The sequence below is a fragment of the Emys orbicularis genome, chromosome 8 (assembly GCF_028017835.1).
Source record: "Emys orbicularis isolate rEmyOrb1 chromosome 8, rEmyOrb1.hap1, whole genome shotgun sequence".
Taxonomy (NCBI): domain Eukaryota; kingdom Metazoa; phylum Chordata; order Testudines; family Emydidae; genus Emys; species Emys orbicularis.
This window is the reverse complement of record NC_088690.1, coordinates 104,678,876-104,701,302: the sequence shown is the minus strand read 5'-3', so window position 1 is coordinate 104,701,302 and position 22,427 is coordinate 104,678,876. Positions and strand designations below refer to the sequence as shown.

The following is a 22,427-nucleotide window of genomic DNA, read 5'->3' as shown; positions in this document are numbered from 1 at the left end:
TCGGGGGAGGGTCCTGGTGAACACATTGGTTCACAATTACGGGGGGTGGGAGGGTGTTTAATACTGAATTCCTCTGTTTCAACTTAAGAAAAATGTTAAGAGAAATGGTCCCTGTTCCTCCTGTCCAGAAACGCAGGAGCTTAGGAGACAGAGACTCCTGTGGATAACTCAGAAATTCAGTCAGCAAGGAAATAAAGCTCATCTGGGGATTACAAATTGGCCCATCCCTTATACCTCACTATCTCTGTTTCTTGTCTGGAGAGCCTTTCAGATCAGGCATGCCTTTCAGAACTCTGCTCAGCTTCACATTAACCTCGTTTAGTCGCTTCTCCAGTTCCGTCGCGTATCTGAAAAGTCTAGAACAGAATAAAAATGCACTGATGAATTGTCCCCAGTGGGCACTGGCTGGTCTTTAGAACCCTGTTTGGAAGAGTCCTCCTCCATTATCTGTATTGTGGTTATCCCAGTCACAGGCCAGGGCCCCAATGTGGTAGCATTCAAGGCCAGACGGGCCCTCCTGTATATCACAGGCCACGCAGCCACCTCCACACCAAGCCTACCATAGACCATAATTGGACCACAGTATTACAGTGGCAGGGAACTGATTAAGTGAAAGATACTCAGATGATCCTAGTAAGTGACCTGTCCCGGGTGCTGTATAAATGCAGAGTGGAAAGACATTCCCTGCCCCAAAGAGTTTACAATCTCAGTTTACCTCTCCAGGCAGCGACTGCGACTCTCCCAAGCGAATGTGGGGGAATGCCACCGCGACCCCTTTCTTTACCTCTGCATATGGATCCCTGTGCTGTTTCCCACCACACTTGATGGGGCCCTGGCAGGAGAGCAAGCTTCTGTGCCACTTCCTCACTGCACAGCCCCCGCTGAGCCTGGTGTGCCAGGGCTGGCGAAGGGAGGGTGTTACCTCAGCACAGAGACTGGGCATACGTCACCTCCTGTGCCCCGTATTCTCGATACAGTAGGTATAAGACAGCTATTTACTCCCAATAAGTTAAGTGTTCTCCATATTGTTCCTCACTCCCTATGACTTGCTGTTCTCCACCACTAAACGTGAAACATGGGCAATGAGGAATAGTGAGCCAGATCCCCACGCACTGATACCAGTGGGATTCTTTTTGTTAACATCAGTGGGCTTTGGACCTGGTCCACGGTGAGGTGAATTCTTCAGCCATCTCACTACTGTCCTTATTTACTGCAGCATGATTTTCAGACTCCAACGAACGAGCAGAGGCCTGCTCTACACACAGATTTTGTACCAGTGTAACGGTTTTGGATAAGGGTGTGTGTGTTTTTAACTGATTTACTTGTACAACCCAACCTCTCGATGCAGTTATAGCAGTATAAAGGTGTCTTATAGCGAGTATAGCTGATTTCGATTCCTGAGCCGGAATAAGCCATGCTCCGTATAACCCCCTTAAACGCACCAGCATAACTGCCTGCATGCTAGAGGGGATTGCTGCTTTAACAATGCTGGTATGCTTAAAGAAGCAAAACCTTCTCGTGTAGCTAAGCCGTGTGGGTGTGATTGGCAGTGAGACTACTGCCCTGCCCTCTGCTGGATGGAATCTCAAAGTTAGGGCTGTAGAGAGACCAGATGGGTGAGGTAATATCTTTTATTGCACCAACTTCTGCTGGTGGAAGAGACTTGAGGAAACTGACTGGAGTAACTACTTCAGAATAAGCTAGTCTGGAATCATTCCCTCCCTGGGAGCTATTCTGGAATAGTTAGTGTTTTTTAAATTTACCCCTTACCTTCTACTAATTAACTTTCCCATGTAGACAAACCCCTATGCAAAGCTGGGTGTCTAGCCACTGGCACAGCCACGTATTATTGCTTATGGTAGTTCTCCTGGAACTTCAGTGATTAGAAGCCGCTGCTTGTGTAAGTGAAGGTGGTGGGTTCTATCCCCGTCCTGGTCGTGTTGGTTACAGTACACGTCAATTGATCCTCACAGACTTAAGAAGGGCCGGATTTAGAAGTTGCTTATCTTCCCACTTGCCCCTTCCACCCAAACTCAGGCGGCCTGTGTGCATTTGCACAATCTCTTTCTAACCGGTGCTGACCTGCTTGCTTGTCCCTCAGGTGACTCGGTACGAAACCCCAGTTAAAAAGTGGCACAGGTGTCCATTGAGAATAGGCTGCTGCATCTTAGCAGAATGGATATTAAATAGGTGGGAGATGAGCCAAGCTGATTTCTCCCCACTGCCTGCCAGCCCGATCTGCAAGGGGCCAGCCCTGCTACCTCCTCCACCCACTTAGAACAGACACAGTAGCTACTCTGTCCACCTACGACAAAGACCTACTGCTGAAATTCCTGAGGAGAGACTTGGTCCTGAGGAGACACGACCAACTCCTTATTCTCAGCAGAGTGATACTTCTGGTCAAGCTTCTCCTTCCACTTCTGTAGCTGTGGTGACTTTAGATAACCCTGCTCAACAGAGGAAAGGGTATGTTTTCCAGAAGAAAAGCCCCATATTGTATAAAGAGTTAGCTGTCTCCCACGCACACATTGTAGGTAACACATTCACTCACACAATGTACTTTAGGAAGCATGCAGCTGTGGGGAAAGATGCAACTGTAGGGGGGGAAAATGCTCTCTGGCTTTTTGGAGGTCTCTTCTCTTCATTTTAAAGGGAATCCTGCATCTGCTCCTTCCAAAACTGGGGGAGGGGGAGAGTATAAATATTGATTCAGAGTTAGGGGAGGCCCCAAGATGGCTTTACCTGGAGAGGGAATATTACAGAATGAGTAGAGACAATAAAAGAATTCCCAGGGCAAGGCAGTTTCCACTATGCAGCTGTCGAAGCTCCATTTTTATGGACTCTTAAATAGTTCAAGGGGGAGGCAATGAAGCAGTGACCTTCTATTGCCTCAGTATGGACTTCACAAGCCCCCTGGGAATTCTTCGCTTCCTTCTGTAGCACAAAATAAAACCTGTGGAAGTACTTGCTCTCTCTGATGCTTGGAAGCAGATGGGGTCTCTGACCCAATCAGGCCCCTTGTATAGCATTTTGTTTTCTAGTTCTTGTATTGCTTCAACACTTGGTTAAATGATCCCACTGCCTAGGGTCTCTGCAAAGGCACTTAATTCAAACTGGCAGCAGCTCTGCTCTTCTGAGGCCTGGCCTCCCCTGAACAGAGCAGCACTGTTGTCGACCTTTCTCTGCGGGCTAGAGAATACAACTAGCTAACTCATATCGCCTCGTTCAAGTTTGAACGCTACTTCCATGATGTAAAATGTTAGCCTGTTACATCAACGTACAACGGAAACCCTCCTGGTGTTCTCCCCTGTGTGACCATTGCGAGTAAAATCTAAAATAACGTCAGTGCCTTTTGGTAAGAAAAAAAGAGAAACAAAGTCTACCTTCTCGTCCACACTAGATCTTCTGGAAAGCTTCAAAGCATCGTCTGTTTTGGAGGCAGAATGTCCCTTGCTATCAATCATACAAAGAATGGAAAATCATGTCAGAGTAGGTCTTTGAGGCTCGTGAGGGTGTAGGGGAAATCTCTCTAGCAAGAAAAAGGATGGGTCTGTGAGATGGATTGATGGCTCGGACTATTCGTCTTGTGAGAGTAATGGACAAGACACGCTGACGGACCTTTGTAAATCCTCATAACAGCCAACGGTCCATTGAATGAAGGGAATTTGGCAGTCAGAGTAGCAATGGGAGGACTTTACTGACAGAGAAGAGCCATGAGCTAAAACCACCTCCCTCAAGGGTTCTCAAACTTTATTGGACTGCGACCCCCCCCCCCTTCTGACAACAAAATTACTACACGACCCTAGGAAGAAGGACTGAAGCCTGAGCCCGCCCAAGCCCCACTGCCCCAGGCAGGGGGGCCAAAGCCGAAGCCCCAGGGCTTCAGCCCTGGGCAGGAGGCCTGTAACCTGAGCCCTGCTGCCCAGGGCTGAAGCCCTTGGGCGTCAGCATCAGCCCTGGGCACCAAGTCTAAGCCAGCCTGGGTCACCCCATTAAAACAGGGTCATGACCCACTTTGGGGTCCCGACCCCCCACAGTTTGACAGCCCATGAGCTAGGTCAGCGGTTCTCAGTTTTCCCATAATGTGGTTTACCATTTGCTAGAGAGAGAGTGTCTTGTGGATGCTTTCTCTCCCATTTTGTGATCTCATGGATCCCATAGTCACAGACCATTCTGAGGCAACCATCACAATGGCTTGTGTGGCAGAATAATATTAAGAAGGCATTTGACATGCATTTAGCTCCCTTAGTCCAATTTAGCAGGTGGAAATTGGAAGGACAGCCAACACCCTGTGGCCAGCAGATCATCGGTGGTCCATGAAGTGAGCATAGGCTGAGACTAGCTAAGTGTGAAGCTATGTCAACATCACAGCCTTGTCCCACACTTGGGGATCAGGGCATGGGTGGGTGGGGAGTGTTTAGTACTTGGTTGGCTATGGGTCCACATAAATAATATGGCTCCAATCCATCTAGTGTGCTAAGGAGGTCTTTTAATGAGAAACTCCCAGGAAAGGGACAATATTTAACAGCTCCCCAATGAGATGGATATTAGCTGTCCCTTCTCGGGGCAGAAATGAGCCTTCGCTCAGGAGCGAGAGAGTTGATGCTCCATTCACCTTTTTATTGTGCAGGAAAAAAGAAAACACCCCATAACTAGTCTGGGAGCTCTTGCCTTCACGCCTGGCAGTGAGGATGTTCGAGCATTAAGATTCTTCAGGATGAAAACCAGTAGTTTATTTTGTAATGACTGAAGAACCATGCAGATCCTGTCCATCCCCCTTAGCATGGGTTAGCAATAGTTGCTGCAGTATTTATGCAGAGGTTGCTATTAAAAAGGGAACATTCTTCTCCCCCTAGCACTGACTCTGTGCAGATAAGTCACAATATTTTCCTGTTCTCAACAGATGAAAATATTTACTTCTTAAATGGCAACCACTGCAATTTAACCAAAGCTTTTAATAGTCTCATTAGTTAACTCATTCAATCTAATGTTTGATGTACGTTTCCCCACTTCATTTTTGTGAAGTTCTTTGCGAGAGCAGAATGAAAAGCACTATATCAGAGCTAAGTATTGTTTTTATTTTAAATAAGACTATTAAGGCTGATTTAGGGCTAGGTGCTTAGACCATGTGAAAATATACTCCAGGGAGCAATCTTGCCCATGCTAAGGGGGATGGACAGGATCTTCCCATCTCTGACTTCTATGATCACCAAATTGCAGTACGAAGCACTATACAGCTCCATTCCGCCCTCCTGCTGCCATCATTGGGAGTTATACCCAGGAAACGAGCACACGGCGCCCCTGAAATCAATGGGAATTAGACGCCTAAATACCTTTGAGGATCTGGGTCACAGAGTTCACTCGCTCTACCTCCTGCACCATTCTCCAGATATTCGAGTGTATTTGAAAATTAAGTAGATGGGTTAAAAGTAATTTACTGAAAGTTTAAAGAAAAAAATGCTGGGGCTGGATTCCTACGTTTTCATGCTTTGCAAGCTTCCACCTGCCGGATACAAATCCTCCATCTTCGATTTCTTCAGCTTGAGTTTCACAAGGGCTTTATTGTAACTCTGAGCACAATTTTAAAAAAGGGAAAATGCACCAAGTGAGTTAAATGTCAAATCAGGTCTTCTACAGAGAGAAATGCTTTCCCATAAGCCATGGCACAAAAAGCTTTGTAATGCTTGAATTTAAGGGACACCCCGTCAACATGAGGCATCAGCAATTTAGAAATGAGTCCTATTAGTGTTAATGAAAATTACATTCCCAGTACCTTGCATTCAGCTCCAAAAATTTACCCTTTTATATTCAAAAGCCTCATGGGATCCACTAAGACAATATACAAGTGAATCCAGTTGGACTCTTCTGCTATGTTTGATTTAATCTTAAAATGGTTCATAATTAGAGAGAAAAAGAGAAAACTAGACCCCTTTATAAATCAAAGTTATCTTGGTGGGACCTGTACAACCTAGTATAAAATGTTCTTGCACGTTATGGGCCAACTCCTCAGCAAAACTGAGCACCCAGCTCCCCTTTGGAATCAGGCTCTAGGGAAATTAGTGACTCAAGCCAACAAAACCCCAGAGGAAAGTGGAATGGTTGCAAGAGCCTAGTAATTCACTCTCTGCACATATAGGCAGATACCTCAAGCAAACACGGCTGGAAGCCCTGGTCCTGCAGTGAGCTCCATGCAGGACCAGGGCAGATCCCGGCAGAATTGGGGCTTTCATGCACATCCAATTGACCAAATTCTCAATTGCAGACCCCAAACCTTATCCCAATGGATAGTGATTTTTCCGATAAAGGAGTGATCTCAGGATGGCTGTATTCCATTCCTGGGGTCACCTGTTCTACTGGATCCCTAGACAACTGTTTAATGTTCAGCATGTTCTCCTAGACATGCATCCTTTTTGGGACGGGATGAGGTCTTAATTTCAGGCCTAAAGGTGACCTGAAAAGTTTAAGCAGAAAGCGGTTTATACCCCTTGTTGCTCCTTTGTGCTGTATAAAGATGGCCTGAAAGCTGGAGGGCGGGGATTAAAGGTTTTAATTTCTGCTTGTTTGGTCTTCCCAAGTTTTCCGGGAGGACCCTCGTTGGAGGTCTCCGAGATGTACCCTGTGAACTTTCATCTATTGGTTAAAACTGCAGAAACAAATTCAGAGTATTCTTAAATAGTTACGGACGAACTGATTTCAGAACAGGCATTTAATCAGTTCTGTGGATTTTCTTTTTTTTTCCCCTTGGAAAATATATTTCTATTGTGAGTGTGACCCTTTAAACGAGAGCATTGTAGAGGCATGTACTTACCTGTCTAATGAGGTCACTGATCTCAAATTCTTTACTCGGTACCACTGCAAAGTCAGCTTTCACTTCTGAATATGTGTCATTAATAATAGCCAAGAACATGTTCTGCATAGAAAGGAAGCATTTGGAGAAAAATCTCTATGTAAATTCTATTTCTGCTTCTCTGAATCTACTCACATCTATTCAGGTTCTTCTCTAGCACCCTTCTTTCCCTCTTCTGACTCCGCTTCTCTTTTTCCCTGACTTGCTCATGAGTGCTTCTGTGCTTAGCATGGCAGGGACACGCACTAAAGTCAGCCTCAAATGCTACGGCAGCAGAGCTCTAGAAAACTAGGCATAGCAACTGTGCCCATTTGGGCACTGGTGTCCTTGTATTAAGGATTACTGGTTAGAAAAAAGGGCCAAATTCTGCTGACATTTACACTGGTGTAAATAACTGACACAATCAAAGGTGCATCTAGATGATCAAGGAAAGGAGAATCATACCAAGGGTGTGACACCCTAGATGGAACTACAGACTGCATCCTCCTAGCCCTGTATTCTTTGATGGAGGACAGCTCTAGCTCAGCAAGGTGTGAGCAGCAAAGCTACATCAGTTACTGTGTCCTCACTGGTGCTGCACTATCTGCGTGTGTTGATAGACTTTTGACAGCACATTCTATGATTCTTTGTGCTGCAGTAAACTGAGGCACTCTGTGATTCTTTCCCCATGAATTGTGGGAGAACTTGTCTTTCCTTCTGGGAACAGGGGCAATTGTGCGAAGGCACTGGAGGACTATCGGCACTCAAGTGATTTAATCTGTGTCCACTCACTGCAAAGTGGGTGGATTACCAGCCCAAGTGAAAGCAGGGATCCAGAGTTTTAACCCATGCCTCCAGTTGGGCTAGCTAGCCTGGGTTGAAACCACCATTAAACTCAGGTGAGATGGGAGAAGGGTTAAAGGCAACACCTGGGTAAGAACCTGGGCTAACTGAAGCGAAGACAGCAGGCCCTAGCAATCACACGACAACCCTCTAGAAGAGTGACGTGGCCTAGTCTGATATGCACAAACATCACTATGTGAAAGGAGAGGGTTGAGTATGACTTGTGTTTAGTGTAAATGTATTATTATTATTCATAATTAAAACACCACTTACCAGCAATACAAAGAACACAAAGAACACAAAGGTAATGAAGTAAATGGGGCCGAGAATTCGGTTGGCTTGCTCTATGCTCGCAAAGTTAAAATCACCCAGCACTATGCGAAACTGCGTAAAACTTGGAGAAAAAAATAACAGAAATATTGTGACTGCGTGACCTTCTTTTAAAGGTTTAAAGGGGTTATTTTGTAAGGTAGGAAGTATGATTACTGATTAAAGAACTTCTGGAAGAGAAATGTTTAGAAAGGCACAAGCCAAACACTGGCTAGCTCTGTGCATATGCCCATGCAATAAAAATTATGGCCGGTACAGGCGGTGCAGGGTGGCAACTCATTGCCAAGATTCTGCCGCTTGTAAAATCAGAATGATTACTCAGCAGGTTCTCTCTGACTTTTACCCACAGGGCATAATGGAGCATGGCCTAGAGGTCAGGGAATGTGTTCTGTGTGATTCTGAGTTCATTTGGGGCTGCAGATCAGGCAATAGTCCTATCGACATGCCCGTGCACAAATTATTCTTGCTGTCAGGAATGAGGGCTGTTTTCAGTCAAGACTCTGCATATAACGTTGATATGGAAGCATATTGGGTACTGGAGGCAGTAAACCTGATTCCAGGTGCCAACTGGAATCTGACCTAGTCTGCTGCTGCAGCAGCAAGATCGTTGAGAATACCTTTCTAGAGGAAATCCGGAAGGGGTTGTGGATGGGCTACAGGGCCCTGAGCTTTGCAGCACTCGTATTACCTGAAGAGAGTACAATTACTGTAATAGCATAAGTGGTGGGGGCCTGTATTTTTAAGTTCTGCTGGGGGGAGGCTGTTTGCCTGCCCAAGAAATGGGGTGTCTGCACGGCAAAGGTTTGAAAGCTGCATACATGCAGTTCTGAAAAGTGGAAAACTCTTCAACTTGTGACCCGAAGACCAGGTAGCCTAACTGTGCATATGCAAAGAATATGATGAAAAACATGATGGCAAATCCGATGATGTCTTTGGCACAGCGGGATAAAGTGGAAGACAGCTGAGTCATCGTCTTGTTAAAGCTTATGAACTTAAAGATCTGGAAGAGAACAGATCAAGTTATTACTGGGAGGTGACCAAAACATATTGTACATTCTTTAATACAATACTTGGAGTGTTGCCTGTTTACAGTTACTTACAGGTTAAGTCTGGTGTCCAATCAATATTAATAGCATGAATATTCCGTTAGAGCTGGATTGAACGTGTTTGTGGGGAAAGGATTGCTCTGTGGGCTTGTGGCCAAATACATTTGCTCAGTAAAGCTCACCGAGGGGGACTGCGCCTCTACTGGATGCTGAGGCTTGTAATCAAGTCTGTGGCGCATGGTGACCCCTGTTAAGACAGCTGCTGCAAGCCAAGCTAACAGCCATGATTCAAGGCCTCCAGAATAGGGTCGATCCATGTATGAGTGTGTATATGGAGGGGATGTTGTTAAGGAGGTTTCTCCCCCAAATGTTTGAGAGCCTAAGAGCGGGGTGGGCAAAGGTTGTTTTTTGTTTTTTTGTTTGGCCTGAGGGCCGCATCGAGTTTTGTAAATTGTATGGAGGGCCGGTTAGGGGAGGGGTCGTGGCCCGGCCCCCACCTCCTATCTGCCCGCCCCAGACTCCTGCGCCATCCAACCCCCCCGTTCCCTGACACGCCCCCCCCCGGGGACCCCTGTCCCCTGACCACCCCCAGACCCCCGCCGCCCCATCCAACCCCTCGTCTCATTCCTAACAGCCCCCCTTGGACCCCTGCCCCATCCAACCACCTCTTCTCCCTGTCCCGACTGCTCCCGGAACCCCTGCCCCTGACTGCCTCATTCAACCCTCAACTTCCTGACTCCCCCCCCCTCCCCCGGAACAACTGCCCCCATTCAACCCCTTGTTCCCTGCCCCCTGACCACCACCCCCAAACTCCCCTGCCCTCTATCTAACCCCCCCCTGCTCTGTGCCCCCCGCTCCCTGCCCCCTTACCGCGCTGCCTGGAACACCGGTGGCTGGCAGCGCTACAGCCGTGCCGCCCGGCTGGAGCCATGCCACGCCGCCGCCACCCCCATGCAGCACAGAGACCGGGGTCAGGCCGGGCTCTGCAGCTGCGCTGCCCCAGGAGCTCACAGCCCTGCCGCCCAGAGCACTGCGCCGGTGGCGGAGCAAGCGAGCTGAGGCTGCGGGGGAGGGGAAACAGAGGGGGAGGGGCCAGGGCTAGCCTTCTGGGCCAGGAGCACGGGGACCGGGCAGGACGGTCCCGCGGGCCGGATGTGGCCCGCGGGCTGTAGTTTGCCCACCTCTGGTCTAAGATTTGCATTCTTGTGTGATGGTCAGCAGCCAGGCAGACTGAATGGCACCAAGAGCCACAAACTTCCCCTCTTTACCTTAATGGCACATGAATTACAGTCTGCTGTAGCTTATTTAAATGCTTGGGGCCTGACTTAAAAAAAAAAAAAGGGGGGGGGGGAAGCAGTTTCTATTCTCCCAATGCCTCCCCTTATGCTTGCACTTTTCTGATTTGTAGCCACCTATCTACTACAGTGCTGGGCACTTTACAAATGCCTGAGCCAGAAATATAGATCAGTGAAAATTACAGGAGTAATTTTTGTCTGTACAAGTGGAAGCCAAACTCAGGGCCCTCACAGAATCTGGCCCAGACACTTTTAGAATAATAGAATCCTAGAAATACAGGGCTGGAAGGGACTTCAGGGGGTCATCTAGTCCATCCTCCCTTCCCCACATCCGCCCCATGCTGAGGCAGGACCAACTAAATGTAGACTGTCCCTTACAAGTATTTGTCCATCCTGTGTGGTTTTTTTTTGTTTTTGTTTTTTTATCAGGGTTGGAAGGGACCTCAGGAGGTCATCTAGTCCAACTCCCTGCTCAAAGCAGGACCAATCCCCAGACAGATCCCTAAATGGCCCCCTCAAGGATTGAACTCACAACGCTGGGTTTAAGCAGGCCAATGCTCAAACCTCTGAGCTATCCCTCCCCCCTCTTCCAGTGATGGGTATTCCACAACCTCACTTGGGAGCCTATTCCGGAGTTTAACTACCATTATAGTTCAAAAGTTTTTCCTAATATCTAACCTAAATCTCCCTTGCTGCAGATTAAGCTGATTAATGCTTGACCTACCTTCAGTGAAGGTGGAGAACAATTGATCACCACCCTCTTTGTAACAGCCCTTAATCTGAAGAGTGTTAACAGGTCTCCCCCTCAGTCTTTTTTTTCTCAAGACTAAACATGTCCAATTTTTTAAACTTTTCTCATAGGTCAGGTTTTCTAAACCTTTGATCATTTTTCTTGCTTTCCTCTGGACTTTCTCCAGTTTGTCCATATCTTTCTTTTAAAGCACTGTGCCCAGTAGTAGACCTTATGTGCTCTACAAAATGAACTTTGTTGTTAAATAGCTGAAACTGTATTTAAAAGCTATCATGGCTGTGTCATCAGTATAGACCAGGTCAGAGCCTTGTTAAACTAGGTCTAGGGAATAAATGAATTTTAAAACACTGTTTGGGCACAATTATTCCCCACTCAGTCTAGCAGGCCAATGATTCTGTATAGGAGACAGGGCTTTTAGCCATGGGGTCCAAAATGTGAAACTTGTCTTTAGAAGGACTACGGCTGTGTAAGGATTGGACATGTGACTGCCCTTGGGGATGGTTCCTTAAACAGCCAGATACCCTGTTCCTCTTCTGGAATCTTATAAACAGAATTGTCGCTTTTAGCTCTACCTTTGCAGTTCAGCCTTGAAGATGTAAGAGCAAAGATTTACAATACACTTAGCAGTACTAAGATTCTGGTGTACAAGATAGGAAAATGGAGAACTGGTACCTTTATCCATGCAAAGAAGACATTGATAGCAATCATGTTGTTGTAACGGGTTTGCCAGTATGCAAGGAAATAAAAGTCTGGATACACATAGGCATTAGAGAGCAGGCTTTCCATCAGCAAGGACACCTCTATAGTACGGTACATATTGAAGGCAATGGCAAAGATAGACAGCTGAATAAAAGCAGAGGCTAGTCAGACTACGGTCCAGATATCCCCTCTCATCTTCAGTGCTCTAATCGTGCCCAGTTGCATGATCATTAGCCTAAAACTCGCTACAGCTTGGCAAGAGTAATCAGGAACACTGAGTGAAGAAGTGAGTACATGAATGTGTTACAAGCGTGGGAAGCGTGATGTCAAGCTGGCATGTTCAGGGAAGGAGCCCATTGAAGGGGGGAGGGGTCACCTCTGTGCCATCTCCTCCTAACCACTGCCCTTCTTGACCTTGATAAAGCCCCTCCTTGGATGTCCCAACAGGACCAGGCTCTGTAGGGTCAGACAGGCGTGATTCCGAGCACTGTCCCCCACCAACCGTATAAGGGATGAGTAAGTAGGCTGTACTCAATTACTTCCCCCTTGAATTGTCTGCTAGGGACCATCTTCTGATAGAGGATCTGGGGTGAGGGAGCCATATGAGACTGATTCCGATCAGAGCCAGGTTCCCGTGAGGGCTTGGGTTGGATCAGGAAACAGTGTGTAGGATCTGAGAGTTCCAGGAGCTGAATTCCCTGCCAGTCAGGTGGGGGTGTGACACCCCATAACCACCTCTTCAACAGAACTATTTAAGGGAAATTCCATCAGCGGAGACTTGTGTTTCCTGTCCTATGGGTGATGAAAACCCACACCGTGGGCCAGTTCGGCCCTGAGCACAGATTCAGGATTCAGCCCCACAACAAACTAACATTCTGGTTGTATGTTAAGGATGTCCAAATTTTCCCGCCTTAGGGCTGCATTGGCAGATCGCCAGGGGCTTTATTCAAAGTCCACTGAACTTAATGGGAAAATTCCCACTGACGTCTGGATCAGGCTTCAGAAGCCCACAGACCACATCTAGTTCAGTTTCATAATTTATGACCAAACTATATTGTTAGATTTTTAATCATTCACATCAGTGATACTCAGACCTCAGTGGTTCAAGAGCCAAATTAGCGATCAACATTATCCAGAAGAGCCACAGTCGTGTGAATTCATTGTTTCGTTTACTATTTTTATAATATATTATAAATATAATTATACAAATAGTAAATGAAACAATGAATGAATATATATTAAATATAAATTCTCACAGTAAAATGACTGACCAAGTATTGTTATTTTATCAACTACAATTGGTTAATAATCTAGTAAAAGCATCCAGATTGGTTGTTAATTAAATCACAGTGTTTTAATATCATGTGCTGCAAGCAGCCATAGGAGACGCATTAAAGAGCCGCAGATGAGGTATCACTGATTTACGTTATGGTAGCATCAAGAGGCCCCTGGTGCTGTACAAACCCTTGGAGACACTCCCTGTCCTGAAGAGCTTGCAGTTGAAATAGACAAGAGAGGCACAGGGAGGGGAAGTGACTTGCCCGCAGTTGGCGCATCCATGGCAGAGCTGGGTATAGACCCCAGCCCTCATCCAGTGGGTAGGGCACTGGACAACATGGCCTTGTCACTGTATTAAACTGGATAGACCCATTGTGACCAAGAACTGAATCAGGGCTGTTTTCTCTCTTGGCCATCTCTGTCCCATCTCACAATGGCCATTTGATGGAAATCTCAAACCTGCAGGTAGAAGCCAGGACTGGGCAGTACTCACCGATACCAGCAGCATGTCCAGCCAGCTCCAGGCACTTTTAAAATATTCTGTTTTCAGTTTTTTAACTTTTAAAATTTCTTGGATGATGAAAGCAAAGATGAAGAGGCAAAAGATGACTTCACAAGAGGCAAGGAAATAATCGTAATAAGTGACGTATCTGAGAAGCTTTACTGAGTAAAACTGCGACGAAGGAAGAGCACCACCAGTGGCTGGGAATTCCACTACCAACCTGTGAAGTGAATTAGACAGGATTGTATTGGTTGCTGGTTTCAGTGATCAGACAGCATCACTTTAAGTCTTTGTCCTTAAAATTAAAACATGATCCAATGAGGGGAAATGCTTGTGTAAAAATAGCAAGCTTAACAACCCCCATTTCCATTAACTCTTCCTTTCTGGATGACTGAGAATTATCTTTAGAGGGAGTGTAATGGAATAGGCTGAAGACAAAACAAGAAAAGCATGTGGCACGCAATCCAAATAGGTGCTGTCAGTTAAAATATTCCATCTGCTTGCACTGATCTTAATTAAATGGTGTCTGAGCAGATCAGACACTCGGCCAAGCCCTAAGTTCAGGATTCTGTGTTTTTCCTTCAGTAGCTGATGACAAGACTAATACCCAAGGCTCTGATGGGGCAAAAGTTTACTCAGTCAAGTCCTGCCCCATAGGAATAATCAGCTATACAGCTAGGCATAACCCTCTGAAGGATTGGGTTGAAACATTTGCTCTTGTTTTAAGAATTAGCTGTCTTGCCAACTGCTGGGTGAGAAACACAGAACAGGGTGTGCTGGAGGTAAACAGCCTTTTATTTCACCCTTAAAGAAGCATAATGCCTTAGTAAATGGGATTTCAGATGGAGTAAATGTAAGCACTGACCTGACTACACAGAAGAGGTTTATGTTGGCATTATACACTGAGAAGTCAATAAATACGACTCTTGTCCCTCTAGTGAGCCAGCCGTTACGTCTGAGAAACGCAAGCTTCCTTATGCTCTCACTCCTTGATTTAGGTAAGGTGAACATAAATCCTCCGCCGCTGTAAAGGCCAATGGCTCCCCAGTGCCAGGGGGCTAATGAGGAGGCAGAGGAATACGTCCATCTGTTGGAGACAAGGAAATAAAGGAGTTCACCTCATGGGGAAATTGGATTGGAAGAGGTTTCTAATGTATCCAATTCTTTTCCAGTTCCTATGCTTCACTCAACCACTACTGTATTTTGGACTGTAGTCCAGGCTCTTAAATGATCCTTTCCTCACTAGGAAAGATGGAATACAGACTTGACCTTGGAAGATTTACATATATTTGAAGAATGTGTTGACTACCCAAATTAAAGACAGATCTACTTATGAGCTTGAATTTCTCCCATGATAAAGCAGATGAAATAATAGCTTACACCTTCTATATCCAAATGGAACATCTCATGTTTACACATAGATTATTGCTATTGTAGTAATCCAGTTTAAATTCTCTTTAAATAGATTTAAATGATCCTAAGTAAAAGTTGTAGTAATGGCTGAAGAATTCTTCTGGAGGTCTGAAAAGCCTGCTTTACCTCTGTCTGCATGGCATTAGTATCAGACCAGAAGAGGTCAGCTCAAATTCTGGCCTCCCATAATTTGGTGCTTTTCCAGTCAAATCAATGGAGTTGCATACATCTTATGCCAGTGCTGAATTTGGTCCCTAGTCTTTTTTTTTTTTTCCCCTTTAACTGTGCATCTATAGTGCCAATTTCCTCTGTTACATTGGTGTACACCCAAATCAGTGGGGCTGCACCAATGTAAATCAGTGAAGAATTTGTCCCATTGTGTGTGTGTGTGTATAATTGTATCAACTCAGAAATAACAAGGTTAGATCATTGAGATAATCTGTGCAGTAAAGCAACGACAATGGAAATTGCACTGAGCATTTTTCAGGTTTTATGGGTAGAATTCTGAAAAACATTTAATTAAGTGTTCAACTCCCATTGAAAGTCATGGGATTTTAAAAACCCTACATGTCTTATAAACGTATATCCAAAGTAAATAGTAAGAAAATCCAAAGTGGAATACTACAGTACTTACACAGACCCATTCTTTAGACCAAAATCAGCTTTATCTTCAGCTAAATAGCGGTATTCGCGATAACACTCTTTCAGAAATGTTCGGAAATAGGGATAGATGGCGCACGTGTTGTTGCGGACTTTTAGCTGACGAATCTGGGCCACTCCTAAAAGTAAGTTCTCATAGTAAACATGACTGCTGTTTTTGTGGCTGGTCAATGTCTTGTTGTTGTACCATGTGTCCCAGTACAGACCGTCAAGCAGGGGTCCTTCTGCAAACTACATAACATAATGAGATTAGATAAGAGAAGCTGGAAAGGCCACTTTCAGTGTAAGCTTTTTAAGATATCAATCTTCCTTATAGGGCTCTCAGATAAAAGGCTAGAAATTACAAGTTAGGGCAGAAAACCTAATTGTTCTCCAAAAGCTAAGAACAGTGAAGGGTGATAGGTTATAAGAATGGCCATACTGGGTCAGGCCAAAGGTCTGTCTAGCCCAGTATCCTGTCTTTTGACAGTGGCCAATGCAGGGGCCCCAGAGGGAGTGAACAGAACAGGTAATCATCAAGTGATCCATCCCCTGTCGCCCGTTCCCAGCTTCTGGCAATCCTGTTGTTCATGGCCTTTGAAGAGAAAGCGAAGTGCAGACACTGGCATGCAGGGCTGGCTCTAGGTTTTTTGCTGCCCCAAGCAAAAAAAATTTTGGCTGCTTCCCCCCCCCCCTCACTGCACCCTCCTGCCGCCCCAGCCATGGGTCACTGGTAACTCGCTCCCAGGGTGAGTCATTCAGCAGGAATTTTGGATGTGCACAGAACACAGACAGGATTGGTTCCCATATGGTTACAGAACTTCAGTAAAGTGGAACAATTTTCAGCTTGTGTGACTGCAGGATATCTGGATGCATATTATAAGACTGTCCTACATAAATGAGGAAAAGTTGAGGTGCCTTTATTATTCTTTTGTTCCATTCTTTGTTTCTATGGGGAATTTGCCAATGCAATATCACTGTCTTCCTTTTAAACAAATAAAACTAAACCTTAAAAAAAAAAAAAAAAAAAAAAAAAAAAAACTGTTGAAAATAGCAATTCCAGTCCTAATAATCACTGGGAAGCATTTCTTGCTCAATTTATTCTACTTTTTCTACAGCAAGTTACAGTGGATCAGTATATTTGATTTGGGAGAAATGAAGTAACAGCTGCCCAAATTGAGCTTGAGCACTCCTGAATTTTGAGGGTGTTCGAATCTGGAAGGCAGGTGCTGGATTCCCTTTCTGAATATTAGCTAAATCTGGAAAAGAAAAGTCAATTTCTGCTTCCATGGCTCAGAAGTGTAAATCCTCCTACGTGCCTGGTACTGTATCTAAAGCTGCCCAGTCTAGTAGAGCCTCCCCTCCCTTACTTTTCATTTTAAATTCTAGTGGGATCCACGTACCTGCCTTGCTAGGCTTCAGATAGAGAGGTGCAATGTCCATTTAGTCCACCCAATTCTTTCTTTGGGGGAGAGCCCAGGGCTGGGGCGGCAGGAGGTGCGGGGGGGGGGGGGGGAAGGAGAAGAGCCCAGGCTGGGGCGGCAGGAGGTGCAGGTGGGGGCCAGAGCTAGGGCAGCAGGGAGTGTGGGTGCAGGGGGGGGGAGAAGAGCCCAGGGCTGGGGTGGCAGGAGGTGCAGGTGGGGGCCAGAGCTGGGGCAGCAGGGAGTGTGGGTGCGGGGGGGGGGAGAAGAGCCCAGGGCTGGGGTGGCAGGAGGTGCAGGTGGGGGCCAGAGCTGGGGCGGCAGGGAGTGCGGGTGCAGGGGGGGAGAAGAGCCCAGGGCTGGGGCGGCAGGAGATGCGGGTGGGGGGAGAGCCCAGGGCTGGGGTGCAGGTGGGGGCCAGAGCTGGGGCAGCAGGGGGTGTGGGCGGGGGAGAGCCCAGGGCTGGAGCAACACAGGTGTGCGGGGGGAGCCCAGGGCTGGGGTGGGGGGCAGCAAAAAACCTAGAGCTGGCTCTGTCCCTACCATTTACAGCAAGCTGCAGCATGAGGTTTCAGTTCCACACTCCTTCCCTTTCCTGTTAATTGCGGCCGAGGGAATGCTGGGAAATGTAGTTCTTTCCCTGCTCCAGGGCTGGCTCTATAGGCAGGGAGCTAACCAAGGAACTACAGCTCCCAGGGCTCCCTGTTGGTTCTCAGCTCCCATGCTGGATTCTTGTGCCCCTGCAAATTTGCAGCCCCGAGCACCTGCTTGCTTTGCTGGTGCCTAGAGCCGGCCCTGCTGGCATGGTTGGGCATACTGTCTTGCTGGGAATATCACAGTGTAGGTAGGGAACTGTGCCGCCTGGAAAAAAACCCTGTCAGGAGGGAGAAAGATGCAGGTTTCCGCTCAAGAGAGAATGATGGCTGGGAGCCTAGAGTGGGTGCCCTTGCTGGACCATGGAGAGAGAAATGGGTGCAGTTGCCCTGAACTGTGACAGTTAATGACCATTTGGTTATTTGGATCAAATCTGACTTTCCAAAGACCAGTTCTGATATGTACTTAAGGGTTTGCTCCTGGCTTACATTGATCAATAGAGCTTTTGATCAAATGGATCAGACTTTGTTTTTGAAGGCAGGAAAGAAGTTCGCCCCCCTCCCTTTCTAAGGGCCACTTGGCTGCTGATAAAGAATGTTACAGCTTGGGTGAGTGCTAATCAGAACCAATAAAAATGTGATTGATGCAGCTTGGCACTAGAATGCATATTACAATTTGCTCTGTCTTTTGAAAGATGGAGACTTTGCATTAATACATGTGTTGGGGGAGCTCAGAATTCTACGGCTCCAACTGTAGTGATCAAAGGGGGGGGCATGGGTCCCCCAGATTGCTCTTGTAATCAGATTCCACTGCTTTTAAATCTTAACTAGGAAAAAAAATTGTCCTAGAATTACAATCTTTGTGTCTTCCAATGTTGCCTGGATACTATAGCAAACTGAGCTGAGTCCCCCATCTAGTGGTAAAAATCTGTGTGAACATCTTGCACCCAGCTTTATACCAAAGCTTTGACTCAAAGGTTATGTCTACACTGCAATAAAACACCCATGGCTCGCTCGTGTCAGCTGACTCGGGCTTGCAGGGCTCAGGCTGCGGGCTATGTAATTGCACTGTAGACGTTTGGGCTCAGAGCCTGGACTCCAGCCCGAGCCCAAACTTCTACACTGCAATTTTGCAGCCCAAGCCCTGTGAGCCCAAGTCAGCTGATAAGGGCCAGGTGCAGGTGTTTTACTGCATATGTCTACACTGAAGAAAAATCCACAGCAGCAAGTCTCAGAGCCCGGGTCAACTGACTTGGACTTGTGCTATGGGGCTAAAAGTAGCAGTGTAGAAGTTCCCGCTCAGGCCGGACAGCTTTGGTGCTCAGACCCTGCCTCCTCACCAGGTTTCAAAGTCTGGGCTCCAACCTGAGAGGGAACATCTACACAGCTAATTTTAGCCCTATGGTGAGAGCCCAAGACAGTTGACTCGAGCTCTGAGACGCGCTGCTTCAGGGATTTATTTATTTTTGCAGTGTAGACATACCCTAAGTGGAATTCCAGTGGCAAACTAGGTAATCAAGGGGAAAGTTCCTCTTGGCTGAGCTGGTAGGACCTGTCCTGTGCTAACCCACCCCAGGAAAGTCATTTCTTTGCAATTGAAAATTGAGACAACTGTAAAATCAAAGTAATCCCTTTTCTGTTTTCCTCTGATTATCCCAATCCTGAGACCAAGAGCAGTAAAGAACAATGATGAACACCCCTCCTATAGTTAGGTTAGTCTATCAATGCCTCACTGTGTTTGTTTGTTCGGAGACTATCAGAAATGCCTATATTTGTACTCAGATCTTTTACAAACTTAGTGTTGTTCAACCCTTCTCCAGCTGGTGAGACACTACACTGGTTTCTGTACCACAATGCCTCTTCTGGTCTGGATAAGTCTTGTATACAAAATGTTCCACTGTTGCTAACACCTCTGAAGCTGCACAATAACACTAAAAGCTTGCCCTCCTAGTCAGCTCCCAACAAAACAATTCAAATTAGAAGCTTACCTTCCAGAAATCAACCATGCTGCCTATGTTCTTGAAGGAAGTTCTATCTGTCTCAGACACAGAAGTTTCCAGAAAGAGATTTGACATAACTTTGTTCAAGTAATACATGTCTGTGTTCACCATGCCAAATGTCACTAGCGAGAAAGAAAGGGCTTGATTGTAAAATGAGGTCTGAGGATGAAGACAACTGCCAGTAGCACAGTGAGATCCCGATTGTGCTGCTTACATCAAACTGGAACAGTAGTAGCCTGGAAACACAATCTAGAAATGGGGGTACTTTTGGTCTGTTAAAAGCAAATGAAAATTATACACTTTCATTTAATATACTTTAAGCAGATAAGCCACCTTGGGTACCTGTTTACCTTATCACAGTGACTATACTGCAGCCCTGCATGCATTACAAGGTGCCAAAGGTCATTGTTTAGAATGTATTTAAATAAAAGGAAATAAGTATACACCCCTCTGGTGCTTAAAATATTTTCCAATTTTTTTAGTGCCTTTCATCTCAATTCATATTACTGTTATGGTCCAGATTCTGATGGTACTTCAGTTAAGCGTTACTTCAGTTTTACAATGGGGTACCATCTTCATTAACTGTTATTCTGGAAGAAAAATTTTGTCGGGGGACTTGCAAATGAAACCACACCATTGGCTGAAAGTCAAAGGGGTGGGAGATTGAGGGCATGTCTACACTACCGCGCTACATCGGTGCAGCTGGGCCACTGTAGTGCGTCTGGTAAAGATGTGCTTTGCCAACGGGAGAATGCTCTCCCATGGGCATAATTACCCCACCTTGGTGATAGGCAGAAGCTGTGTCAGTCTCCCGCCGACATAGTGTGGTATGGACAGCACTTTAAATCAATGTAACTTACGTCGCTCACGGGGATGTGGTTTTCACACCCCTGAGCAATGCAAGTTACATCAACTTAAACAATAGTGTAGACCAGCCCTAGGTGGTGGTAACTCTCAGCCTTCTTATCCCAATGTTATACACTGAAAGAGGCGTAGCTCTCTTTGTAAGCCAAAAAATATTTGAAAACAATGCATTACAATTCATTTAGTTCATTGGTGGACTTACATATACATAGATCTGTAAGGAAAATGATGTAGATTAGCAGTTCCTGAAGGGTAGTTTTAATTTCTAGCTCTCTGCTATAGGTCAGACGAGGTTTCACAATACCTAACCATGTGAAATAAAAAGCAGAATGAAAAAGATAATGCAGGGAAGTAGAGGAGGGGCATACATATTCTCAGAAATATAAAATTAAAACCAGGTTCCAACTATGCAGGGAAAATCCTCAGGCCTTTTAGCATTTGTAAAGTGAAACCCCTTTTAACCCTGAGGTTTCCCAAATATGTTTTCAAATTCTTATATGCAGTGAAAGAAGGGGCTTTCAAATCAGAGGAATGTGCATGATCGGGGAGTTTCCCTTGCTTTGAGTGTTGGGTGCAGTACTTGGGGCTTTTTCAGGATCTGATTCCTTATTGGCTTGTTTAAGGACATTTTAGTGCCATGACATTGCAGTAGAGAGTTGGGTTCTTGCTAATACAAAGCAGAAAGTCGGTGTGAGAGCTTCTGGGATTGTCCAAAGAATGGGATGGCGGGTAAAGCACTTGCAGGAATGGGAAGGGGGTGGACACTGCTTTGGCTGAATCCCATCCCCTCTTCTTTGTTTATAAGTCATCCCGGTCCCTCTAAACTTAGTCAGGGACCTAGCTGGGAGTGCCTACCACATTGTTATTGCTGTACAAACACAATAATCAATAACAGGCTTGCCCTGGGGGGACTAGGCTGGACTGCGCAAGGCCTGGAATGGCCAATGGCATGGGGGAGAGGGAGCCACGGGCGAGATCGGGTCTGAAGGGCACTGGATGAGCTGAGCAGGGGATGGGTAGGTTGCGCTTTCTAGACTGAGCAGGGCAGAGTTGGGCTGAGCTGGGCTCACAATGATGGGAGGTGCAGGGACAGACCCCACAGGTTGTGAAGGGACATGTTAACCATCGCAGGGATGAGCTGGTTTAGATGGGTGAACAGTAGCCTGGGCTAGTTAGGGGTGCACGGGGCCAGGGCTGGGCTAGGTCAGTGCTGGTGGGGAGGGGAGCTGGGCTAGCATGGGGTATATGGAGGGGGGGCTGGGCTGGCTGGGGATTGGGCTAGCTTGGGGTGCATGAGGGACTGGGCTGGTTTGGTGGAGGGGTTGGGCTAGCTGGGGGTGCACAGGGGGCTGGGCTGTTCGGGGGGTTTGGGCTAGGTGGGGGTGCATGGGGGTTTGGGCTGTTCGGGGGGGCTAGCTTGGGGTGCACGGGGGGTTGGGCTGTTTGCGGGGGGCTGTTCGGGGGGAGTTGGGCTAGCTGGGGGTGCACGGGGGACTGGGTGGGGGGGTTGGGCTAGCTTGGGGTATATGGAGGGGGGCTGGGGTGCAGGGGGGGCTGGGGTGTTTGGGGGGGTTGGGCTAGCTGGGGATGCACGGGGGCTGGGCTGTTGGGGGGGGGCTGGACTAGCTGGGGGTGCACGGGGGGTTGGGCTGTTGGGGGGGGGCTGGGTTGGTGGGGGGAGCTGGGGCTGTTCGGGGGGGGGTTGGGCTAGCTTGGGGTATATGGAGGGGGCCGGGGTGCACGGGGGGCTGGACTGTTTGGGGGGGGGGCTGGGCGGGGGGGACCTGAGCTCCGCGGGACGCTGGACCCGCCGGCTCCGCCCCGCCGCCGTCCCTCACCCACCGCCCACTCTGCGGGTCCCCGAGGGCCGCCGCTCGGCTCGGGACTCCGCCGCCTCCAGGCCGACCGGCCCGCTCGGGTTCTCCAT

At 47.0% G+C, this 22,427-nt stretch overlaps 1 protein-coding gene across 1 annotated transcript; it reads right to left on the bottom strand.

The window, feature by feature from the left end:
• Positions 1-238: 238 nt before the first annotated feature.
• Positions 239-22,427, bottom strand: PKD2L2 (polycystin 2 like 2, transient receptor potential cation channel). The gene is made up of 14 exons (XM_065409994.1): positions 22,343-22,427; positions 20,703-20,804; positions 19,625-19,758; positions 15,618-15,874; positions 14,436-14,657; positions 13,562-13,790; positions 11,764-11,934; positions 8,818-8,999; positions 7,943-8,063; positions 6,809-6,910; positions 5,479-5,570; positions 3,384-3,453; positions 2,323-2,447; positions 239-356 (listed from the first exon to the last, which is right to left on the bottom strand). Exons 1-14 carry the CDS (start codon positions 22,425-22,427, stop codon positions 239-241), a joined length of 2,010 nt encoding a protein of 669 aa, XP_065266066.1.

Coding starts and splice junctions, on each gene's coding strand:
- PKD2L2 (XM_065409994.1), bottom strand. CDS start 22,427: ATGGAGAACCCGAGCGGGCCGGTCGGCCTGGAGGCGGCGGAGTCCCGA. Junction 15,875..19,624: donor GCATGGTTGATTTCTGGAAG/GTAAGCTTCTAA, acceptor TATGTTATGTAG/TTTGCAGAAGGACCCCTGCT. Junction 13,791..14,435: donor AACCTCTTCTGTGTAGTCAG/GTCAGTGCTTAC, acceptor TTCACTTCACAG/GTTGGTAGTGGAATTCCCAG.